General features: G+C 34.9%; 1 protein-coding gene across 1 annotated transcript in view; it reads right to left on the bottom strand.

Annotated features, from left to right (window-relative positions):
* FHOD3 (formin homology 2 domain containing 3) overlaps window positions 1-22,672 on the bottom strand; it is a 630,786-nt gene that overhangs the window by 244,121 nt on the left and 363,993 nt on the right. Inside the window, 1 exon segment of the mRNA XM_074279229.1 lies at window positions 12,599-12,693. Within this exon segment, the coding sequence (XP_074135330.1) occupies window positions 12,599-12,693 (95 nt within the window).

The raw sequence follows: 22,672 nt of genomic DNA, 5'->3' as shown, positions 1-22,672 counted from the left end.
AGTTGACAAAGGGCAAATATTTTGTTTACAGTCTTAAATGCCTGGAATGGGATCTGACTCTAGGTTTTTCTAATATATTTATTTAAGTCTAGGAGATGGGAGGTTGCTCTTAAGATATACATTCATACTTATGTGTAGATGTGTTTGTGTATGTGTGTAGGTATGCACACATATATATTTATATATAATGAAGAGAGATAGAGGAATAAATAAAAGCTTAAGGAAAAGATATTACTCAAGTTTCTGAAATAAATAATATTTAACAAATTGCATTGGGGCCTCCGTTTCACAGAAGAAAGAAAATAACATCAATAAACATAGCAAATTTATTAACAAAGAAGGCCGTTTTTCTCCTTTGAAATCTGTTCTTCAGTCCTGGCTTCTACATGAAATATTGTGAGTAGACATTATGCTGGATCTTTATTTTTCTTTTTAAATAGTAATGATTTGCTTGCAAAAGTCATCACTTCCCTCCACCACCCCCCCTTCTTGGTTTCACATATCTGCAAGTATGCATTGTGTAAATGCCCTTTGGCAACACTATAAAATCACATTTTGTTGCCCTTCTTTGTTCATGGAAAGAAAATAGATTATGATAAAAATAGAATGACATTATTTCTTCAACATTGAAATTCAATGATCAACTCTGATCCTATTAAAGACAAACAAATACACACACACACACACACACACACGCACACACACATACACACCCCAAAACAAAAAACAAAACAAAACAACAACAATAACAGCAACAACAAAACCCAGGATCTTGTGGAAAACCCTTCTTATTAAGGGAAATTTGACTCTTCAAGGAGAAAATTCTGGAAGCTCTGGCTATCCTAATTTCTTAATTTGATTTGAACCATGGAAACATATTGTGTTTTATGATCATTTCCATAATCTTAAAGTACCTATTATATGTGGCTGGGTAGATATATAACCTGTGAAAAAAGTTCTTGTTCTCAAATAACATATCTTCAAAAGACAAATCCTTAAAAATGCCTTTTCATTTTCTAAGGTCAAAAACATTTTTATTTAGCTCTTTATTTAAAAAAAAAAAAAAAAAAGGAGTTACTATATGCTCTTTTCATAATATTAATTTTTGCCAGTCAGTGTTAGGTGACTCAGAGGAATATACATTTTTCAAATTTTATAAGTTAGAAATGATTTCTTTGAGACCACATTGTAAATACACACTCTATCTGGTTAATTAATTCATTGATTTAAGGTTTGTTTGTATCCACTGCCTCTCTGAAATCTGGCACACATACATGTATGTTTGCATGTGCACATGAAAGAGACTGTTACAAATAAGTAGTACAAAGTCTATTTCAGATAGTCCTTCTTCCTTCCCCCCCCTTTTTTTGGGGGGGTGAGATAATTGAGATAAGTGACTTGCCTAGGGTCACACAGCAAAGAAATGTTAAGTGTCCAAGGCCAAATTTCAACTCAGTTCCTCAATTCCAAGAAGAGTGTTCTATGTTGTCTTTTTAAATAAAATTAAGAGCTGCTAGAAAATATGAACAGTTAGGGGCAGCTAGATGGCACAATAGCTAAAGCACCAGCCCTGAAGTCTGGAGGATCTAAATTCAAATCTGGTCTCAGACACTTAACACTTTCTAGCTGTGTGACCCTGGGCAAGTCACTTAACCCCAATTGCCTCAGGGGGAAAATGTGAACAATTTGCAAAAGAATTGCAGAGTATTCACAACCACATGAAAGAGTGCTCCAAATCACTAATAAAGGGGAAATGCAAATCCAAAGGTTTCACTTTATACCCTGCAAATTGGCAAAGAACATCTCCCCCAAAATGGCAATATTCAATGTTAAAGGGATTGTGGAAGGATAGGAGAACTATACTTTGTTGGTGAAGCTATGGAATGGCATAACTATTTTTGGAAAGAAACTTGAATTTGCAAATATCCATAACTTTTGATCCAGAGATTCTTATTACTGGGTTTATTCCCCAAAGAGGCTATCAACAAGAAGACAATCTCTTTATACACCAAAATTTGTTTAGTTGCACTTTTAGTGATAGTAAAGAATGGGAAACAAAATAGACGCCCATCAGTTGGGGAAATCAATATACAAATCAGGCGGTACCTGATAGTAATGCATCGTTATTATGTTGCAAGAAATGATCTAAGTGAGATACAGAGAAGCCCAGAAAGATCTAACTAAACCTAATGTGGAACGAAGTAAGTTGAAAACAATATATACAATAACTACAACAATGTAAATGGAAAGAACTATTTCCCTCAAAATCAAAAGTGATTATAACAAATACATAAAGATCAAACATGACTTAAATGAAGAAATATAAAAAGAAAGCCTCAAGGCACCCCTTTGTGGAGGTGGGAGGTTCACATTGTAGGAGGTTGGACATTGTAGATATTTTTGGATTTTTTTCCCCAATGAATCAGTTGTGCTGATTTCCCTCTCTCTTTAATGTAATAATATATAATAAATAACAACTATAATAAAACTCTTTATTATTTGGGATGGCTTTCTAGGAAGAGGGGAGGGAAAGGTACTGGGGATAAATTGAATAATTTAAGAAACAGAAAACAAATAAAAAAACTTTTAAAAAGAGAATTGTGAGTAAGCATCTGGGGTAGGGGAAGAAACATCCCCAGAGAAGAAATATTGATCTAACACTTATTTTTCCTAAAGAGCTATTTCAGATGGAAGTTTGAGAATGTTTTTAAATAGATAATTTCAAATCTTTTGATACTACTTTTTAGAGTAGGGGAAAAGGAGCATTATAATGGAAAATCCATTTGGTTAGTGATTCCTTAGGTAAGCTGGGGAACAAAAATAAATGACTAAACATCCTTCATCACTATACCAAAGAGCTAAGCAGGAAGAAAGAATGGAAGAAATTGAAAAAGGGAGGAAGGAAAGGAAAGCAAGAGAAGATAAGAAAATAAATCCTTCCAGAATGTGTGTATGAATATGTAAATATGCACACTTATTCATACACATACATGAGTGCATACTACACATCAAACATGTACATATGAAGAATCTGTATAATATATTGTGTACATATATAATTATGTCAGCATATATGTATCAGCAGTAAACAGACCAGCAAATAAGACTGGCTGAACAACCTTAACATATATAGTGAACTTATGTAGAAACATATAATTATATATGTGTACATGTATAATACATAATCACAATAATTACACATGTATCTTATAGTGTATATATTATGACCTATATTTATTTTTCCTTTTTCTCTTTTCCCTTTTCACTCCTTTTTTCTTTCCTTTTTCCCACTCTCTTTATTTTTATGCCCTTCTCTTTCTATTTTCCTTCTCTGTCTGTGTGTGTGTATTTCTCTCTCTCTCTCCCCCTTTTCTCTTATTTTTCTTTTTTCTTTATTTCTCCCATATTTCCATTGCTTCTGCCCATTTATCCCCTTCTTCCTTGTAATTTCGCTGTTTCTTTCTGCAGTCCTATTCCTCCCTCCTCCTTTTTAATCCAATATTGCCATGATTGGAATATGGTTATTCTTTTTTTTTTTTTCTTTTGAGGGAATGAGGGTTAAGTTATTTAACTAGTGTCAGGTATGGTTTTTCATTTTAGGTGAACTGTGTTCATTGAATTTTAGAAATAGAAATATTTGTTTCATATACAACTATACTAACTATAATGAAACCAATTATGATGATATACCTGCTTAACCAGCATGGCTCTGACTATGTCAGTCAATTCTAAAATTTTTATCAGCTGTAGAAAAAAAAATATGCCAGTTTTCCTGATGTAATATGGAGTCATCAAAGGTGACTGTCAAATGAATATAAAAACTAAGCCTCACAAAAGCAGAGGCAATATCCAGACCAGTCAAAGACAAAACTAGGAAAAATTAAAACAGCATGTGAGATATAAATCTTTAATCAACCTAGGCTGAGCATTCCACTCAGACTTCTGAGGTCACCCAGCATCAGTTTGAAAATGGATTAATTTCCATTTTCCATTGAAAATAAAGCCAAAAAAGAGTTTCAAATCTCTTGAGGGAAACTGCAGCAGCTTCCATTATGAAATAGGGGGAAAATTACCATCATCAATTACACAGTGAAATGGGGCAGGGGGAGAATTGCTAAGGAGTGTGAAGCTGTTATGGATTTGAGAATACATAATGCTACTTTAAGCATAAATTCTAAGCGAGATAAATTTTTGAGTTTAAAGAGAAAAGAGACATTTGCATACTGTAATTCCATGTTCTGGGAACCACGAGAACATGAAGACATATAGACCTAACTAGGGTATGTCCTAGTTAGGAGCTCCCTTTCTAAAGTATCTGGAAAAGCTCAGACTAGGTCTCTGCTTTCCTTGGGCTAAATTAATATACCACTATGCTGGGAATTTTTAGTATAGAAAATATGAACTCAAATGTAAGATAAGATGATGTGCTCTATCTTGAGGCATTATAATGTCTCTGGGTCATATGAGGTTTTGAAGTTCTGTCCTGTTCTTCTAGATTCAACTCATCTCTCCCTTTCTCCCTCTCTCTGACTGTCTCTTTTTCTTCCTCTGTCTGTCTCTATCTCTGTATCTCTCTGTCTCTGCCTGTGCCTGTGTCTGTCACTGAATTTGTCTCACTCTTTCTATGTCCCTCTTCCCTCCTTCTTTCTCTCCCTCCTTCTCTTCCTCCCTCTCTCTCTCTTCCTCCCTTTCTCCTCTCTCTCTCTGTCTTTGTCTCTCTCTCTCTGTCTCTTCTCTCTCTCTCTCTCTCTCTCTCTCTCTCTCTCTCTCTCTCTCTCTCTCTCTCTCTCTCTCTGTCTCTCTGTCTCTCTGTCTCTCTCTCTCTCTCTCTCTCTCTCTGTCTCTCTCTCTCTCTCTATCTTTCTCTCTTTGTGTGTGTGTGTGTGTATCTGTCTCTGTCTTTGTGTGTGTGTGTGTGCGTGCTAGGGAGGCATGGAGATCACAGGTAATTCTAGGTTGGCCTGATGTTCTGAAAGAGCTTCCAAAAACAGAATCATAACTAGGAATCTTTTCACCTAGGACAAGCATCACAAACTCCCCCTGGAGCAATTGGCATAAACATGCCCTTATTGGAGGCAGGGTGAAAGAAAACAAGGGCTGTGGAAGGCATCAATGACACAGTGAAACTATCTCAAACATGTTGACAGGGTGGTGTTTCTCTGGATAGGGGAAGCTTACACTAATACAAGCCCATGGAAGCTTCCTATTTTAGTTAATCATCTCTACTAATTAATTAAGTGTTAAGCTGTGTTGTTTCTACATTGGAAGACAGATTCCTTTTCTGATCTTATCCCCTTCTGGTCAGAGTTCTGTCCAATAATTCTATAGTTTATCATTTCAAATTCAAAGTCTTTAGTGTGGTATTTTAAATTATCCTATTCACATCAAGGGGCATTTAGATGGCACACAAGATAGAGTGCCAGACCTGAAGTCAGGAGGACCTGAATTCAAATCTAACCTCAGAAATTTAATAGCTGTATGAGCCTGGACAAGTCACTTTACCCATTTGCCTCAGTTTCTTAATCTATAAAATATAGTAGAAAAGAAAATGGCAAATCCCTACAGTATCTTTGCCAAGGTGTCAGTCACATAGAGTCAGGCAGGACTAATAGACTAAACAACCACAAAGCTTAAATTTCATTATGCTTCAACACATATTCATTTAATATAGTCATTTCTGTCTTTTCTGTATCCCGTTATAGTCATTTTTATTTTCTCTTCTCTCCTATTTCATGTATGTTGTTTCCCTGTGTCAATGTCAGTTTTAAGCTTATCCCTCCAACTTTTTATTCTGGCCCAATTAGTTTCCTGATCAGCTTCTTACTATAGAGCACTATGGTCACTTGCTAGCCCCAGAGTTGGTTATACCAACCAAGTAACAATTAGTCTGGTTAAGAAATCACCTTGAAAACAGTCTTCTTGTTTCTTTTAACTTATACCTGCTTCTCAAATACTTGCCTGGATGCAGACGCCACTGTCTAACATGTTGCTTTTCTCTTTCCGGTTTCCAATTGCCAATCCTAGTTTTGAGATATATAGATATAGATATATCTATTTGTATCTATATCTATATCTATGTCTTTCTGTCTATCTCTCTATCTATCCATATCTTTCCTTAATTTTTAGCTCAGCAGTTCTCACATTTTCTGGTCTCAGGACCCCTTTACTTCTTAAAAATTACTCAAGACCTCTTCAGTCCCCAGAGCTTTTGTTTATATCAATTATATGGATATCGATATTCACCATATAGTATTTAGTAAAGCCTTGGGACAGCTTAGGTGGTGCAGAGAGTAGAACACTGGTGTTGAGTTAGATGGTCTTAAGTTCAAATGCAGTTTATGTCATTTAATCCTTATTGCTTTGCCAAAAAAAAAGACAGAAAGAAAAAGAAAAGAAAAAAAATCTCCTGCATCACCCTGAAAACTTTTTAGTTCCTGTTTCTTGGGCATGTTTTCCATTCTTGCCCTATTTTTCTCATTTCAACTTACTACTTTTCCCTGAGATGGACACTAGGTGGCAGCATCAATTAAGACAGCATGGTGGTTAGAATGGCTCCCTTAAAGTACACATTTTAAAGTTGGGGAGCAAAGTTTCCTAGCAGTGGGGACAGGGAAGGGAGATAGGGATAATGGACAAGTAACTGTTTATGTGTAAAAGATGCATAAACTTTACTGTTTGTATCTTAGAAATGGCTTGCTGCCTTATTTGGCTACTCAAGTGTTTAATCAGTGTCTATCTTAGCTCAACTAAGATATAATCTTTTATTTTCCCCCACAAAGGGCTCTTTGGTCTCACACTCTTTCCCTACTGTTTCAGTAACATACACCCAAGCATTCAAAAATACTCATTGAAAAAGTGAAATAAAAAAAAAGCCTGAGTTTTGAACAGAGCTTTTACATGGTTTCATGACAATATGTCTGAAAATATTCAGATGGAGGCAGGTGTTTTCTTTAAAAAAATATTTTCTAGATATATTGGTAAGAAATACTAAAAGGTCAATAGTTATATTTAAGTTATGATGTGTCTTGTCATAAATCAGAGTGCTATGAATCCCTTGTGGGAGTATTTAGAATGTGTTAAATATCCTGCTTTCTCCTCCTCTTCTACTAATACAGAAGTCTTGAAAATATTATAAAACAGTTCATACTGACTTTACTTAATAGTTTGCATCCTAAATGAAGTAAGATAATAAAACTTTCATTCCAATTGCCTTGTACATATTTATTGTTGTCATGATGTGAGCTATTTTTCAGACAAAAACCATAAAATGACATTTAACTTTATTAGTATTATGCTTTTATTTGAGTATTTTAAGGGAAAGGTTGCTAAAGAAATCCATGTGGCTGCACAGGAAGCTCTCTAATTAGCCCAATGCTCAAAAGACATATGAAAAATTATTGGAAGACCTTGTAATAGAAAAATAATGGAAAATCCGGCATGACCTGTAAGACAATTAAACCCTAGAATGGATTAAGACTTCTGAAAAACTATTAATGACAGAAAAAAGGCCTTTTAAATAAAACCATAAGAAATTGTTTAAAAAATAAAAATTATTTTAATAAACATCTTTTAACTCTTAATACAAGTATCATTTTTTCCTTCTTTCTCTCAAAGCTATGATTTTGAATCACATTAAGTTAAACATTTTTAAAAGCAACCAAAATACAAATAACCTGTTATCTTTAAAAACCTACAATTCACTATGACTGCAAATTCATAACTTCTAACAAAATAGCGATACTGAATAATATTAAGGTTGAAGTACTACCAGACCAGGAAAAGTATTTTATTTGAACTTTATGTTTTTATTAAACTAAATTATATAAGTAAAAGAGGGACTAGAAAAAGTATCTCATCACACACACACACACACACACACACACACACACACAGAGTTTGTCTTTCCTTTCAGCTTCTAACATTTCTCCTTCCTTCTTCTTCCCTCTAGTACACCCCCCTCTCTCTCTTACACACACACACACACACACACACACACACACACACACACACACACACACACCACACACACACACACACGCACACGCACACACATACAAACACGCACATAGATAGACAGGTCGATAGATACATAGATAAAGTTTAATTAGACTCAAGCCTGAGATCCCAGAGTAGAATAGAGGCTAGTTTAGACAGAAATGAAAGAAGACAAATATAAAAGACCACATTCTTTCTGTTCTCCTCATGTCTTCCTAACGCTACACATTCTCTACTTTTGCTCACAGGGATGCCCCATACCATCAACATAGCCTGAGGAAATTAACAAAAAAATCCAGAAATACCAACCTGAGATGAGAACAGTTTAACTAAACATGTACTTACAGGAAAAGTTGGAATATAGACAAAAGTACAAAATTGTACAAATTGTCTTCATTGTATTTTATTCACATTGAAATTCAAGGAATTCTCTAGCCTGACCATAATGGGTAATAACAAATATTAGCCACAGCTTATGTATATACTTCAGTATATGTATACAGTTCAATATTTAAAAAATAAATGCACTGTGTTAGGGGACAAAAAAATCAGTACTATATCCATATTCTCAGAGAAAATAAAGGAATTTAGTTCTATGAAGAGTTAGATTAAGTAATCTCTGTGGTCCCTTCTAACATTCAATCCTGTGATGCTAAAACATATATATATATATATATATATGTTTTAAAACTATAAGAGACTAAAGATGACCTTAGAGATTATAAAATCAAAGCATCCCAGAGTTATAAAGGGCCCCAGACATCATCTAGTCCAACCTATCTGTACCTGAACAAGGATCTTCTTTTTTATATTGTCTGTGAATGGTCTTTCAATCTTTGCTTAAAAACCTTCAATGATGTGCAAATCACTCCCTCCTCAGGAAATTCATTCATTCTACTTTTGGATAATTCTGAATGTTAGGAACCTCCTCCCCATCCCTCGTTTCCCAACATTAAGTCTAAATTTATCTCTCTACTTTTCCAACTTTGACTCATTCATTTTTCAATCTCTTGCAATCTGGCTTCCAACTTTTTTTTTAATCATATTGAACTTGTTTTATCTAAAGTCACCAAAAAGCTCTTTGTGGTAAATGCAATGGCCTTTTGCAGGCCTCATTCTTTTTGTTCTCCATTTAGCTTTTGATATTATTAATCACCCCTACATGTCATCCATATCTTAATCCATTAATGGGCATAATGTACTTTCTAAGACATACTTCTGGACTTATATACCCTCTCTTAATTAACTCTTGGCAACTAAGGTTTAAATGATTATCTCTATGTGAAGAATATATATATATATATATATATATATATATATATATATATATATATATATAGTCAGAAACTCTTTTCTGAAACTGTTCTTCACTGACCAAGTAACAAATGCAAATCTCTACCTGTGTCCCATAAACATCTCAAATCTAAAATGTTCAAACGAGAATTATCTTCTGCTCTAAACGCATCTCTCTTTCCTGTTCTGTAGGTTACACCACCATCATTCCAGTTCCCTATGTTTACAACCTCAGACATGCACAAGCTTTTCATGTACCCTCAACTCCACCCTCCATAGCCAATCATTTACCAAATCTTACCATTTAAATATATTTCCTTGCATTATCATAAACTTGAGGAACACTAGTAAGCATGAAAATTTCCCTAGATTAATAACAACAAAAAAAGAGAAGTGCATATATAAAACCATGAAACTCCACAATGTATAGCTTAATTTTCTTTTGCATATTTCAAATTTAATATGGTAATTTTAATATGTTGATCTATATCACTTTCTGAATTTCATTTTGAAGACTTTTTTTTAAATTTTTAGTGGTACAGTAACATATTTTCTTCCTTTTTTTGATAAATAATCTGTCTTCTCTCTATTCAAGACCCTATCCTACTTTAGATCACCTGGCTTATTATAATAACTTCCTTTACGGTTTTCTTTCTTATAGCCTTTCTTCTTTAATCTATTTTACACATGGACAACAAAACAGTCTTTCTAAAGCACATGTCATTCCTCTGTTCAATAATCATCATTGACTCCTTGGTGCCCTTAGGATAAACTACATGCTCCTCACCCTGGCCTTTAAAGCCTTTTAATCCATGTCTTCGTATACTAAGCCAACCATAATTAATATGTAATTTGATATGAACAATTTTTTTAGGAATGTATATAACAAATATACCTCACTTTACGTTTTTAACCATAGAACTAAGGCCATTCACTTTGGATTTTTCACTGATTACTAATTTATATTATCTATTATTTTAGTGCTAGATAGATAGATTGGAGGTCTGATATCTCAGAGGCTCCTGTGAGAATAACTTCATTATCTTCCTATGTAGAACTGTAATTAAATAAAATCTTACTGAATAATGTAGCACTGTTGTTGAATCATTTTTCAAACATGTTCTACTCTTCATGACCTCATTTGAGGTTTTCTTGGCAAAGATAATGGAGTGGTTTGCCATTTCCTTTTCCAGCTTATTTTACAGATGAGGAAACTGAGGCATACAGAATTAAGTGCTTTTCCCAGGGTCATACAGTTAATGTCTAAGGTCAGATTAGAACCTATGAAAAGAAGTCTTCCTGATTCCAAGCCCAGAGCTCTCTCCAATGCATAATCTAGCTGCCCCTACAGTGTAAAATACTAGATGTAAATCTGAAATAAAAATATTTGGCTCACACATTTATCATGTTGAAGAATATGATTATTTATCCAGTTATCTCTTCATCATTGCTGTAAGCTTCAATTAACTCACATGACCTTTGCTGGCTCACCTGCCAGCTAATTCAACTGATTCCTATCTAACTTCTGTTTATTTCATCTAATTTTCTTATGCATTCTCATTATCTACTATCCTTCTTATGGCTTCTCCTTCAAATAAAGTGACAGCAACCTCTCTTTAACATCAGCTACATAAATCATTCTTCTTTCTCTCCTACCTAGTTAATCCTTCATGGATGACTTTTTAAAGTTGAGATTCCAAAGAATCAGAGAAACTTAAATTGAAGAATTTCCTTCAACCAGCTACTATTTCCAGCAAAGAACTTTTTAAAGTTAATCACTTACTTGAAATCATAAAAACAAGAATATTTAGATCTAGAAAGGTTCTTATCCAACTCCCATAATTTTATAGATGAGGAAACAAAAGTGTAAAGGGCCATATTTCTTTATTAAATGTAGACTTTTTAAGTGGCATTTTTCAGTTTGTGGAATGCTTTTTGAAAATGAACTTCCTTCAATTGAAAATGATTATAGAAAGCCACATCTTGAATACTATGTTGAGTAGTCAATGGGTGTCCCATTTGGCAAAGAACATAGTATTATACAATAAGACTTGTAATCTCATATCAAAGAGACTAGAGTTATTCTCAATAATAGACCTCGAGATCTGTCAGACCTAAATCTGTATCCAACATTTAAATGATGGCACATACAATTTTTAGACAGAAAAGAATTAAAAATTCTAGAATTCTTAGTTATATCACATAGAATGAAGTATACAACTTATCTGTTCAGAAAGAACAGGACTTCAGTGCAAGAACACCGGTGAATTGGGAGACATACAAAAGGCAATTAAGAAGGTGAGAAGTCTTTAGATCTTTCTAAGATTGAAGGAGCTAAAGTTATTTTGCCTGAAGACCTCTGGGGGAAATTTTATCTCTTTGATACTTGAAGGGTTTTTACATAGGGAAGAGGAAGTCAACTTGTTTTTCTTAGATTTTAAGGACCGAACTAACAACCATGTGTGAAGATGCAAAGAGCCAAATGTGCAGTTGGTATAAGAGAGGATTTATAGGCAAAGAGATCCAATTACAGAGTGGTGGGATGCATAGGGAGAGTAGGTTCCTCTTCACCACAGATCTTCAGTTATTGGCTGCAGGGATTCTTTGCTACTGTGTCATAAAAGAATTGCTTTATGCTTATGAGTTAGATTAAATGGCCTCTTGGATACCTGAGCTAAAATGAGTCTTGGGGGACAAACTATTGCCAAACACATCCTCAAAACCTTTCAAGTTTTGTGGGACCTGCTTGAGTTTATGTTTTGTGCTGGCATAAACTTTAAGAACTCAAGATAATTTCTATGCCAGAAAGAGGCAGCAGAGTAGGGTTCTGGTTACAGAAAATAAGATCAGAAGTAAGCTGGCAATTATTCATATGGATTTTGGGCCAAAAGGAAGGATACTTATCACAATAAAATCCAGAATTTAGTAATATAGTCACTAATGACAGTTTAAAAATTTTATTATCAAAATATTAAGTCAGTCCCATTATAAACACACAAATTCTTGAAATAAAAATCAATAGAAATGCTCCCAAGATTCCATTGTAACTTGTTGAGTTTATTTCAGAGGGAGTTAAAGTTCAGAGAAATATTAGACTCAATAGCATGGCTTCGAAGGTCCTAATCCTGAGTCAGTGATTCTTAAAATGTCACATTTCATTTATTCAGCACTTATTTTAAAAAATCTAAAAGTAATCTCCTATATTTGTGGCAAGCCTGGAGCAAAATAACACAAGATTTTTTTTTCTGGGTACAAAAAAGGTTTTTGGCCTATACATTACATGAAATATATAACCTTGGCATTCTCTTACCTTTGAACCAATGAGAGTATACAGCCATTGAATGGTTTCATTATGATTTATGACTCCATTCATCCCGTCTACATACAACATAATCTGGCCCAAAGCTATGGAAAGGAAAAGAGACAAGGAGGCATTATGGTTTCTTGTAAAAAATATTTCTAATCTATGGATATTATAAATAAGCATTCATTAAATATTATGATATTAATCAAAAAATTTCATTCTTTGAGCACTTAGATTCAACACATTCCAGGAAGGATTTAAAGAAAACTAATTAATGAGCTTTTGGCATTGGAAGTACCTCATCACCAGAAATCAAGGCAGCAGATTGCAGCAGAGAGAGAGATTCATTCCCTGGCATCACTGGAATCAGTTGGAATCAGTCTAGGGCAAAGTCCAAAGTGAATGCCAGAAGTCATGGAATGACAGGACCCGTGTAAAAAAAATGCTTGCAATAGTGTCATGTGAAAAAAGGATTAGACTTACTCTGTTTGATCCTGAGGGGCAAAATGGGACCAAGTAGGGAGAAGTTACAGAGAATAAAACTTTCCCATAGCTCAGTTCCTGAATAAATACTAAATAATACTGAGTCTCTCCAACTGAATAGGCTGTCTTAGGAAGGAGTTAAAAATCTTGAGAGTGGAGGTAGTCAAGTAGAGGCTCCAGATTGATCTGAGGAAGATACTGAAGAGGGCAAAAGATGGAGTAGATGCCTTATAAAGTTATTCTGACCACTCCATTTCTATGATTGTATGAAGTCAGGTCCAGGAGTTAAAGCAAACATCCAAGAAAAGCAAAAGAAGTTTCAAGATCAACAGAGCAGAACCAAAGACTGATGGAATCAACAGTTCTCTCCTTCCGAAACTAATACCAGACAGTGACTAAGCTCTTTAATTAAAATTAGCAGGATCTTATAATCCAAGAGCCTTGACAATACGAATTCTGATTTTTGATAGCTCTACAGATTAAATTTGGAAGAAAAATACCAGAAACTCCATATATACATACATATTCGACATATATACACATATATTATATACACATATATAATATACATATATTGGGATATAGATGTATACAGGTGTTTACATATGTAATGTATGTATATATATATATATATATATATATATATATATATATGTGTGTGTGTATACATATATACACACACAGTTGCGCATATATTGATAAATTTTTTCTTTATTTTTTGTGATTCCATCAATGTAACTTAAAAATCTTGGCTGGATAAGACAATGAGAAGTTAAATGACTTGCTTATGGTCACACATTTATGAGGCAAAACTGGTTTTAGATCCAAGCCCATCCCTTTTATCCATTATGTCTCCTGCTTCATATGTGTGCATTTACATCTATTTACATGTACATATAAAACTATACACTTAGCCAATCCCATCATATAGTCTTAACAATTAAAATGACAGAAAAGAGCAGATTGTTTTGACTGAGAGAATATATGATAGCATTCTTTGATGTTCATTCTAAATTGGCTCACTATAGCCTGTTTCAACTATAGCATTTGGCTGAAAAGATTTCTCTCCCTAGGGATACTTTACTTTAGCTTTTGCACAAATAAAACAAAACTAAACTAAAAATCACAGATGAATAGGTAAATGGATAATATAAGAATGACCTATGGGTCAATTCATACCAGAAATGAATCTCCAGTATTAATCTGAGTCTCCAAATGGCCTCTTTAGATGGGACCAGAATTAATGAAACATTTAGGGATGGGAGAGAAAAGGCAGAATCTACTTGAATACTTAATTCATCATTCTCTTAGTTGTATGAATTTCTTACTATAAACGATCACATCCCACAGCAAAATAGTTATTTTCCAACCACTAGACATAAAATTACCAGTCTCAAAATAAAAAGAAAGAATAAGAAAAGGATCAGAGAATAGCAAATTTTATTTATTCAATTAAAAAGTATCTAATTTAATAAATATTTACTATCTTCAGTATCTTATATGTTGTCCTGAGACCAGGGAGATACAAGATTTAAGTAAGGCATAATTTCCAGTCTCATTAAATTTACAGATTAGCAGAGGGGTAAACTTGTATGCATAGTTAACTGTAAGTACATAATTATGTAGGATAAGCCTGTGAGATAGATAAGTGTAAAACAGTGCTGTGTGAGATCAAAGTTAGAAGGGCCTTCAGAAGGTCATTTAGTGCTACTCCTTCATTTTGTAGATAAAGGAACTGAGGCTCAGAGAATCTCAAAGCCAGTAAATGGCACAGCTGGGAACTGAATTTACATTAATCCAGGGCTTCTTCCAATTGGACTGCCCAATGGAGTCATTATAGGAGGCTTGCTTCGTGGAGGATGCAAAAAACATCATATGAATTTATATTATAAATGATGGATAATAATGTAACTTACAAAGAGAAAGAAAGACATTACAGCATAGAAAGTAGGATGGAGTTAGGAAGGTGCAAAGTATATTCAGGAAATAGTCAACTAGCTTTTATTAAATGCTTATTGTTATGTCAACACTGGAAATACAAAGAAAGGCAAAAAAGAAAAGAAAAGAAAAGCCTGTGTTCTTAAGGATACCCAGAGACAACATGCAAACAACTATATACAGGGCAATTTGGAGGTAATTAACAGAGGGAAGATAATAAAGTGGACTTGGAAGGAAATCTTAAGGAAGCCAGGGAAGGTAGAAGGAAGGAAGACATGAGACATAGTTTAGTTGGAATAGGAGAGTTGGCAGGGTCTACAAATTATGGCTACAGAGTATCCCACCTGGCAGTCTCTTTTACTGTCAGGAAACATACCACAACTCTTCTTAGAATGGGAAACAGAGTAGGCATCAAAGCACTATTTAAAGTGCCTCTATACTTCCAGGAAGCTGAAGTGATCTCTTCAAGGATAAGTAGAGACTGGTGCTTTCAAAATCAGGGAATAATGATCAATAGTATGTGGATGTGGGGTTTGAAGGAGGATGGAAGGTCCTTTAGCTGATGAAGCAATGGTGGCACAAGGGCACAAGACCATCAGAAAGTTAAATAAGCTGACAGATGTGTGTTAACAGTTTGAATTTCCCTTTCTGAGAACCTTCTGGCTTAAAACTGGGAGTGGGGGTCCAGAGGTGCACATTGTTCTGGCTGTTCATGTGCTGTTTAAAAGAACAGAGAGGTCTCCGTGACAGGAGCTTGGAACACAAAAAATGTTTAATTGGTGTGTCTACTTCAATGTGCCAGGAAATTTCTGATCTGAGGAGTAGGTGGGGAGGGAAGTCAAACTAGTCAATACTTCAATTAGACAGTCAGCTCTTCTTGGTTTCATGTGGAAAACCTCAGTTCAAACAATCTGGCCAAATTTTCATTTTTACTGGGATGTTTGATCACGTGGAGATGCTGCCTTAAAGAAAAATTCATTCCACTAAAGGACACTCTAAAAAACATTTTTTAACTTTTTTTTTTTTTGAGCAAGAGACTTGGCTCTTCAGCAGGGCAAGATCAAACTAAGATATAATCAGCAAATAGTTTTGCTTTATAAAATTCTTTGGATGAGAAGATAAAGATTAACAATGAATCTGGAACCAAAGTGAAATAAACAGCACATGCATCTGTCACATTTTGAAATAATATGTATGTATGTATATTTTAAAATCAGTGATAACAAGAACTTTCCTTTGAAACAGAGCATGGGGCAATGAAGAAAGATCACATTTCCTTGGATGCTTTTAATTCTGCATACCCACTTAAGAGGAGGTGAAATTTTTCCAAAGAACTCTTCCCACTGACTTCTTTTCTTCCCTATTTGATTTAGATATGAAACTTTCAGTGCAGAAATTTCCTTTGCCAGTTTAGCAACTCCATTGCACAATCTTAGAGAGATGGGCACTGAGAAATAAGCAACTTGCCCAAAGTCTCACAGCTAGTAATGTGTCTGAGTAGGGACTTAAACTCAGGTCTTGTCTCCATTGTTCCCCTTTTCCACACATGCATGCATATATGTTTAATTTATGTTACTTTAATGTATGCACACATGTATGTATATATGTGTAGATAGGAAGGCATTGTGTTAATGTATGAGTATGAAGGTGTTTATGTATGCATATGTCATGATATGTAAATATATGACTATATTCTATTGTGTATGTATATGTATTTATACATGGATACATATGCTATTATAAATATGACACCCAGTATTCTAGTGAAAAATAAAGATCAAAAGAGAACTCAGCAGGGGTTCAGGCTGGATATTTTTCATTCCTACCCCAGATCTGCTTCTGACACTCTGGATATTGCCATCATATTCCCAGTTAGATACCTCTTCCAGAGCTTTTCAGCTCCCTTTTAAATATAAGCTCCTTGAGGGCAAAGAATAACTTGTTTTTTGCTTTAATTTGTAATAATCTTATGTTAATTCTTTGAACTTATCAGAACTTTTGTTAATTCTTTGGATTCTCACAACAACCCTGGGAAGTAGATGCTGTTATTATCTTCATTTAACAGATGAGTAAACTGAGGCAGAGAATTATTAAATGACTTGCTTTGGATCATCCAGTTAGTATATGAGCCAAGATGCAAACTCAGATCTTTCTAATTCCAAGTCTCCCTTCCATCTACTAAACCACCTGACTGTTTCAGACAAGGTTAAGGACAGAGAGGATGTGTACCTGAATTTGTGAAGTCATGTATCTGTTTCACTTCTCTCTTGGTTTAGACTCAGAATCAAAACATATTATAAACCACTTTGACAAGATTACTAGTAATATATCAGCGGGTATCTTCTAAAATCATTTTTGCAATGATACTTATTTATATATTTATATACTTTATTTATATATCTAACACACACATATATGGGAGAGGGAAGGAAGAAAAGAGAGATATTGAGAGAGAGAGAGAAAATCAATAAAATCTTTCTCTTAGTATACATATGTATATTTCACATATACAATGCAAATTCATTATATATATTCACAGTGCTTCCTAGAGGGAGTCAAAATCTCTAGAAAACATTTATGTTTTGTAGTTTCTGTTCCATCTATAGTTGTTACTGAATTTATATATACATACCCACATAGGGGTATACAGATATACTCAAGCCAAATGACATTAATGGTTTATGGAAAAAATAGGACTTTAGGAAGAATAATTTGGAAGGAACAGCTAATTCCATAACAATAATTTTATAAAAACAATATACTGGGGAAAGCAAAAATCCAAACTATAATAGTTTTAAGATCTGTTTTTACAGAGACTTGAATTGACAAAAGAACTAGGCTTGTTGAGGGTGCTGGGAAGTCAGGTGAACCCACTTAATGAGTTAACATGAGACTGTGAAAAGACACTGGTTAAGGAAGATAATAGGTAATGTAGAGAATATCCTAGGACTATATAACTCCATTTTTTCAATGTAACCTTCAAGGAACAAGGATCAATGAAAAGAATCCCTTGTGAGGGGTGTTCCACCCACAGATCTGACTAAATCTCACTAATGAAATGAAATTAACTGATTTTTTTTTCATCAAGTGGGCTGTTACTGATTCACTGAAGTTTGGTTCTTGTTTCGTTTTTTTAAGGCCACTGTGAATGATAGTTTTGTCCTAAAGCCCCCCAAACTAAAGAACTTCTTTCTATCAAACTTTCTCTAGACACCTGGTGAAACCAGACAGAGTCATGTCCAATACAACTGACCTGGGAGTTACTTGAATGAACAAACACTTAGAGCTCCCTTAAAAAAATACATAGACCACCTCCCCCTCCAAAAAAAAAAGGAAAAGAAGAGAAGAGAAAACAAAACAAAAAAGAAAGGAAAGGAAAAAGTAATGAAAGAAGAGGGAAGAAGAAGGAAGAAGGGAAGGAAGAAGGAAGAGGAGAGGGAAGAAGAGGGAAGAGGGAAGGGGAGGGGAGGGAAGGCAAGGAAAGGAAAGGGAAGAATAGGGAAAGGGAAAGAAAGGGAAAGGGAAGGGAAGTGGAAGGGAAGGAGAAGGAAAAATAAGGGAAGGGAAAGGGAAAAGAAGGGAAAGAATAATAAGGATGTAAAGAGAAGGCATGAGGAATTACTTCTCTGTTATTATCTAATAAAATAACATACATACAGCAAATGTCATTAAGATTTTAAAAGAATGTGAGATTAGGGATAAATATATAAGCTATATCAGAAGCTTTAATAGGCCTTCATGAAAAAGAATTCAACTTGACTATGTTAGTGAATACATATAAATGAATTGTAGATGGAGTAATGGAAATTGAAATGGCCTGAGAGTTTAGGTAGTTTAATGCTAACTGTGTAATTCTTTGTAAGTCACTCAACTGCTGAGTGTCTGCTACCATATACATTCCACGGAGGTCTATGCAGGTGGTCACAGCAGCTAGATGGCACAATGGATATTTTCTTTTCTATGAATTTCCACACTATCTTCTTTCCCTTAAAACATGTTCAGTAGTGTACCCAGGGATCTACTGTTAACTTTAAGATAGGGCAGCTTTATCTGAGCTCAAATGAGTTCCAATTTAACTTAGCTGTGTGATCTAGTCACTTAATCTGTTTGTTTTGCTTTTCTTAGTTTTCCTCAGTTATTTCCCAGGGTTGTTGTGAGGATTAAATGAGATAATATTGGTAAAATACTTACATACTAGGTTTAGTATAAATACCATTCCTTTACCTTATAGCAAAAGGAGCTCTCCAGCAAGGAAGAATCTACACGAGTCCGGAGAGTGAGGATTACTATTGAACTCTGGGGCTTAAAACTCACTCTTGAGAAACTGAATCCATTTTCTTGATGCAATTTGTCTTTTTTGCCTTTCTACTATTTCATGTTGTGACCTGGACTATTGCTATACCTCTTCCCTTAAAACTCGTGAATTTCTAATGCTGATCTTGTTTTTGCTTTTGTCCAGCCAGTTTTTTATGTTGCTTTCTAGTCCTTTTCTCTTAGTTTCTCCTAGTTTCTTTCTCTCTATGTATTGCTCCTTCTATTTTTCTTCCTATTCTTCCAATAAAAGAGTATTTATTTAATCTCTCTAACTCTACTCAGCTACAGTCCTCCTCCTCAGACAATATCTATGATAGACACTTTTCCACACCTGCAATCAGAATAGCAAGATATAGGCAATATATAGAAGAAAATCTCCCCAGAGAGTGGGATGGGAGAGGAGGCAGGGATGGGGAATGAGTAGCACCCCAAAAAGTCACTAGATCACGGACTTCTTGGATCCACTCCCCAAATAAAGTTAATCTAAACCTCTAGCATTAGATCTGAGCATACCCACTGATCTTGTGTTGATGAAGTCATACCCTGTTTAATAAGGTTCCATCTCCTGTTATCCATGAGGGAGCTATGGGAGGCTTTCAGTGACTTACCCAAGTTTTAAATGTCTAAGTGATGGATCTGCCCCATTGAACATAGAAAAAAACTCTGCATTAGAATATGCCAGTAGTGTCCAGAGGCTAATCTTTAGGAGTAGCAGCCAACTCTGATAGAACAATTTGGTGAAGATTTGCATTGATCTGGTCCAGAATGAGCTATTGAAAATCAAGGCATAAGACTATTTTCCTAGGACTCATTAAACAGTGTACCACAAAGAAGATGCACCTCAACTCCCAATCACCTTTGATGATGATGTTTATATTTTTCTCCACCAGTTCTCACTTTGTTCTTCACCCTCAATTAATCCCTATGATTACAGCAGGGGTTGGGGAAGCTCCACCCAGAGTGACATCAGGAGAACAGGTTCAGTGCATTTTGGTTGAGGCAAGTTTACATAGGAGCTCATGCAGATGCTACAGAGACATCTGTCCAGCCAATGGCCTAAGAAGGCAAGGAAACCACAAGTTTCTATGGTAATTGGAGTTTTGTCAATGAAACAAAATCTTTTCTCTATCCCTCACCTACCTAGAAAACCAGCTCTTTTGTTCCTGTCCCTTGACTTGAAATGACCGAGATACCGGGTGAGAGAAGTTAGAAAGGACCTAAGAGCTTAATTATTACAGATGAAGAATAAGGACCAGAGAGTTTGATTTGCCCAAGAATATACAATAGTAAGTGATATTTGAACTCAAGCCATGTGAATCCAAATTCAATGATAGACCACATTGTTCTTTCATAAATCCACTAAAGCACAAGGCAGCACAGAAGGAATCAACCATGACCACCCTAGACTGCCATCCTACCATCACCTTCTGCCCCAGAAAAACAGGGGTTGCTACAATTAAGAATGAGGAAACACTTATGTATTTGGAGGAAAAAAAAACTATGGAGGAAATAACTGAAGCTTGGTTTCATCACTTAGAAGAATCCCACCACTTTGTGGTAGTCCAAGCAGACCACAACTATCTAAATCCCCTCCAAAAGGCCAGAAACTCAATCTATGACAGATAAGGTAGCCATATTTATTCACCTGGCTTAATTTCTCTGTGGTTTCAATCACTTTTAGATTATCCAGTTATATCTGACTCTTTGTGACCCCTTGGAACATTACCATTAATAATGTTTTCTTGGCAAAGATATCGGAATGATTTGCCATTTCCGTAGATCACTTTTAATCAGAACTCTCCACTATGATCTATTCATCTTGAGTAACCTGGAATGGCACAGCTTAAAATTTTATTGAGCAAGGCAGTGCCTCTGCCATGAAAGGCAAGTGATCAAGGAGGATCCACTGTAGCCAGTGCTAATTAATGAATCCCCGCCCCATCCTTTGAAGCCTGACTCTGACACCACTGTCTCCACAAACCCTTCCTTTATCTCTGAACCTTTCCTTGATCAGATTTCATGTAGCATACTGCATGTCTCTGATACAGAGATTAGGCATTTTTGCCCCATAGTTATTTGTGTATGTGACATTGCTTACCATATCCCTCCACTATTGGATGGCTATAAACACCATGAAATATTGCATGCAGGGACTACACATCTTATCTATACTTTTTATCTGTTCAAGTGCCTAGCACAGAGCTCTATACACTGTAGAAATTTAACAAATATTTGTTCTTTATTTAAATTTAAATGTGGCCTAAATAACATAGTTGAGAATATCTGAATCTAAACAACAAAACTTGTACACTGTTGATTATAATCAAGAGAGCCCATTCTGAAGAGTCCTTTTGATGAGCCTACTTAAAATTTTGATAAGTAGCTTAGATGAAAGCATAGATGGATTGCAGATTTTAAAAATTTGCAGATGATTTATATATAACCTCATTTGAGCTTTACAATAAGAGGGATGGCTATAAAATCCTCAGGTCAAGTTCTCATAATTTTTAGCCTACCTAGAGCAGTTTCCTAATTCATCTTCCTGCCTTATTTCTCCCCACTCCAGACCATCCTACACAATGCTACCCACATGATTCTCTTTAAGCTCAAAATTTTTCTTTAAGTCAAATGCTAACATGATATCCCTAACCAATCACTTCCATAGCTCCCTCTTGCATCCAGGTTAAAATATAAAATCTTCTACATAGCTTTTAAAGCATTTCATAGGCTAACTCCAAACTAGACATTATTTTTCAATTCCTTCACTCTGAAATCCAGCTAAACTAGTCTTCTCTCTGTTCCTTTACATATGGTTCTCTACCACTCATCCCTTCCTATACTTTAAATTCATTCACCTTTAGCGCCTTTACTTCTCCTTCATTAAATTCCTTTTCCATCAAGATATATGTCATCTACTTATGAAGTTGTTTTTCTGATTCCCCCCACAACTTCTAGTGCCTCTTATTCCAAACTATCTTTGATTTAATTATTTCATATTTAGTCTCTATTATTGTTCTGTTAAGTGACATAGTAGATACAATACCAGGACTAGAGTCAAGAAGTTTCATCTTCCTAAATTCAAATCTGGCCTCAGAATACTTACTATCTGTATAACTCTGGGCAAGTCACTTAATCCAAAGAAATAGCAAACCACTCCAGTTTCTTTAAGAAGAAAATTCCAAATGGGGTCATGAAGAGGCATACATGACTAAAATGATTCAACATCAACAACAATAATATTTAATTTGTATGATTTAAGTATGTACTTATTGGCTCTTCCTTTAGAATACAAAATCTTTATATGTGCACCTAGCACATATATGGAATATTTATTAAATGCTTGCT

This window comes from Sminthopsis crassicaudata, chromosome 1 (genome assembly GCF_048593235.1).
Source record: "Sminthopsis crassicaudata isolate SCR6 chromosome 1, ASM4859323v1, whole genome shotgun sequence".
NCBI lineage: Eukaryota > Metazoa > Chordata > Mammalia > Dasyuromorphia > Dasyuridae > Sminthopsis > Sminthopsis crassicaudata.
Note: the sequence above shows the minus strand (reverse complement) of the source record. Positions and strands in the feature narration are given on the sequence as shown.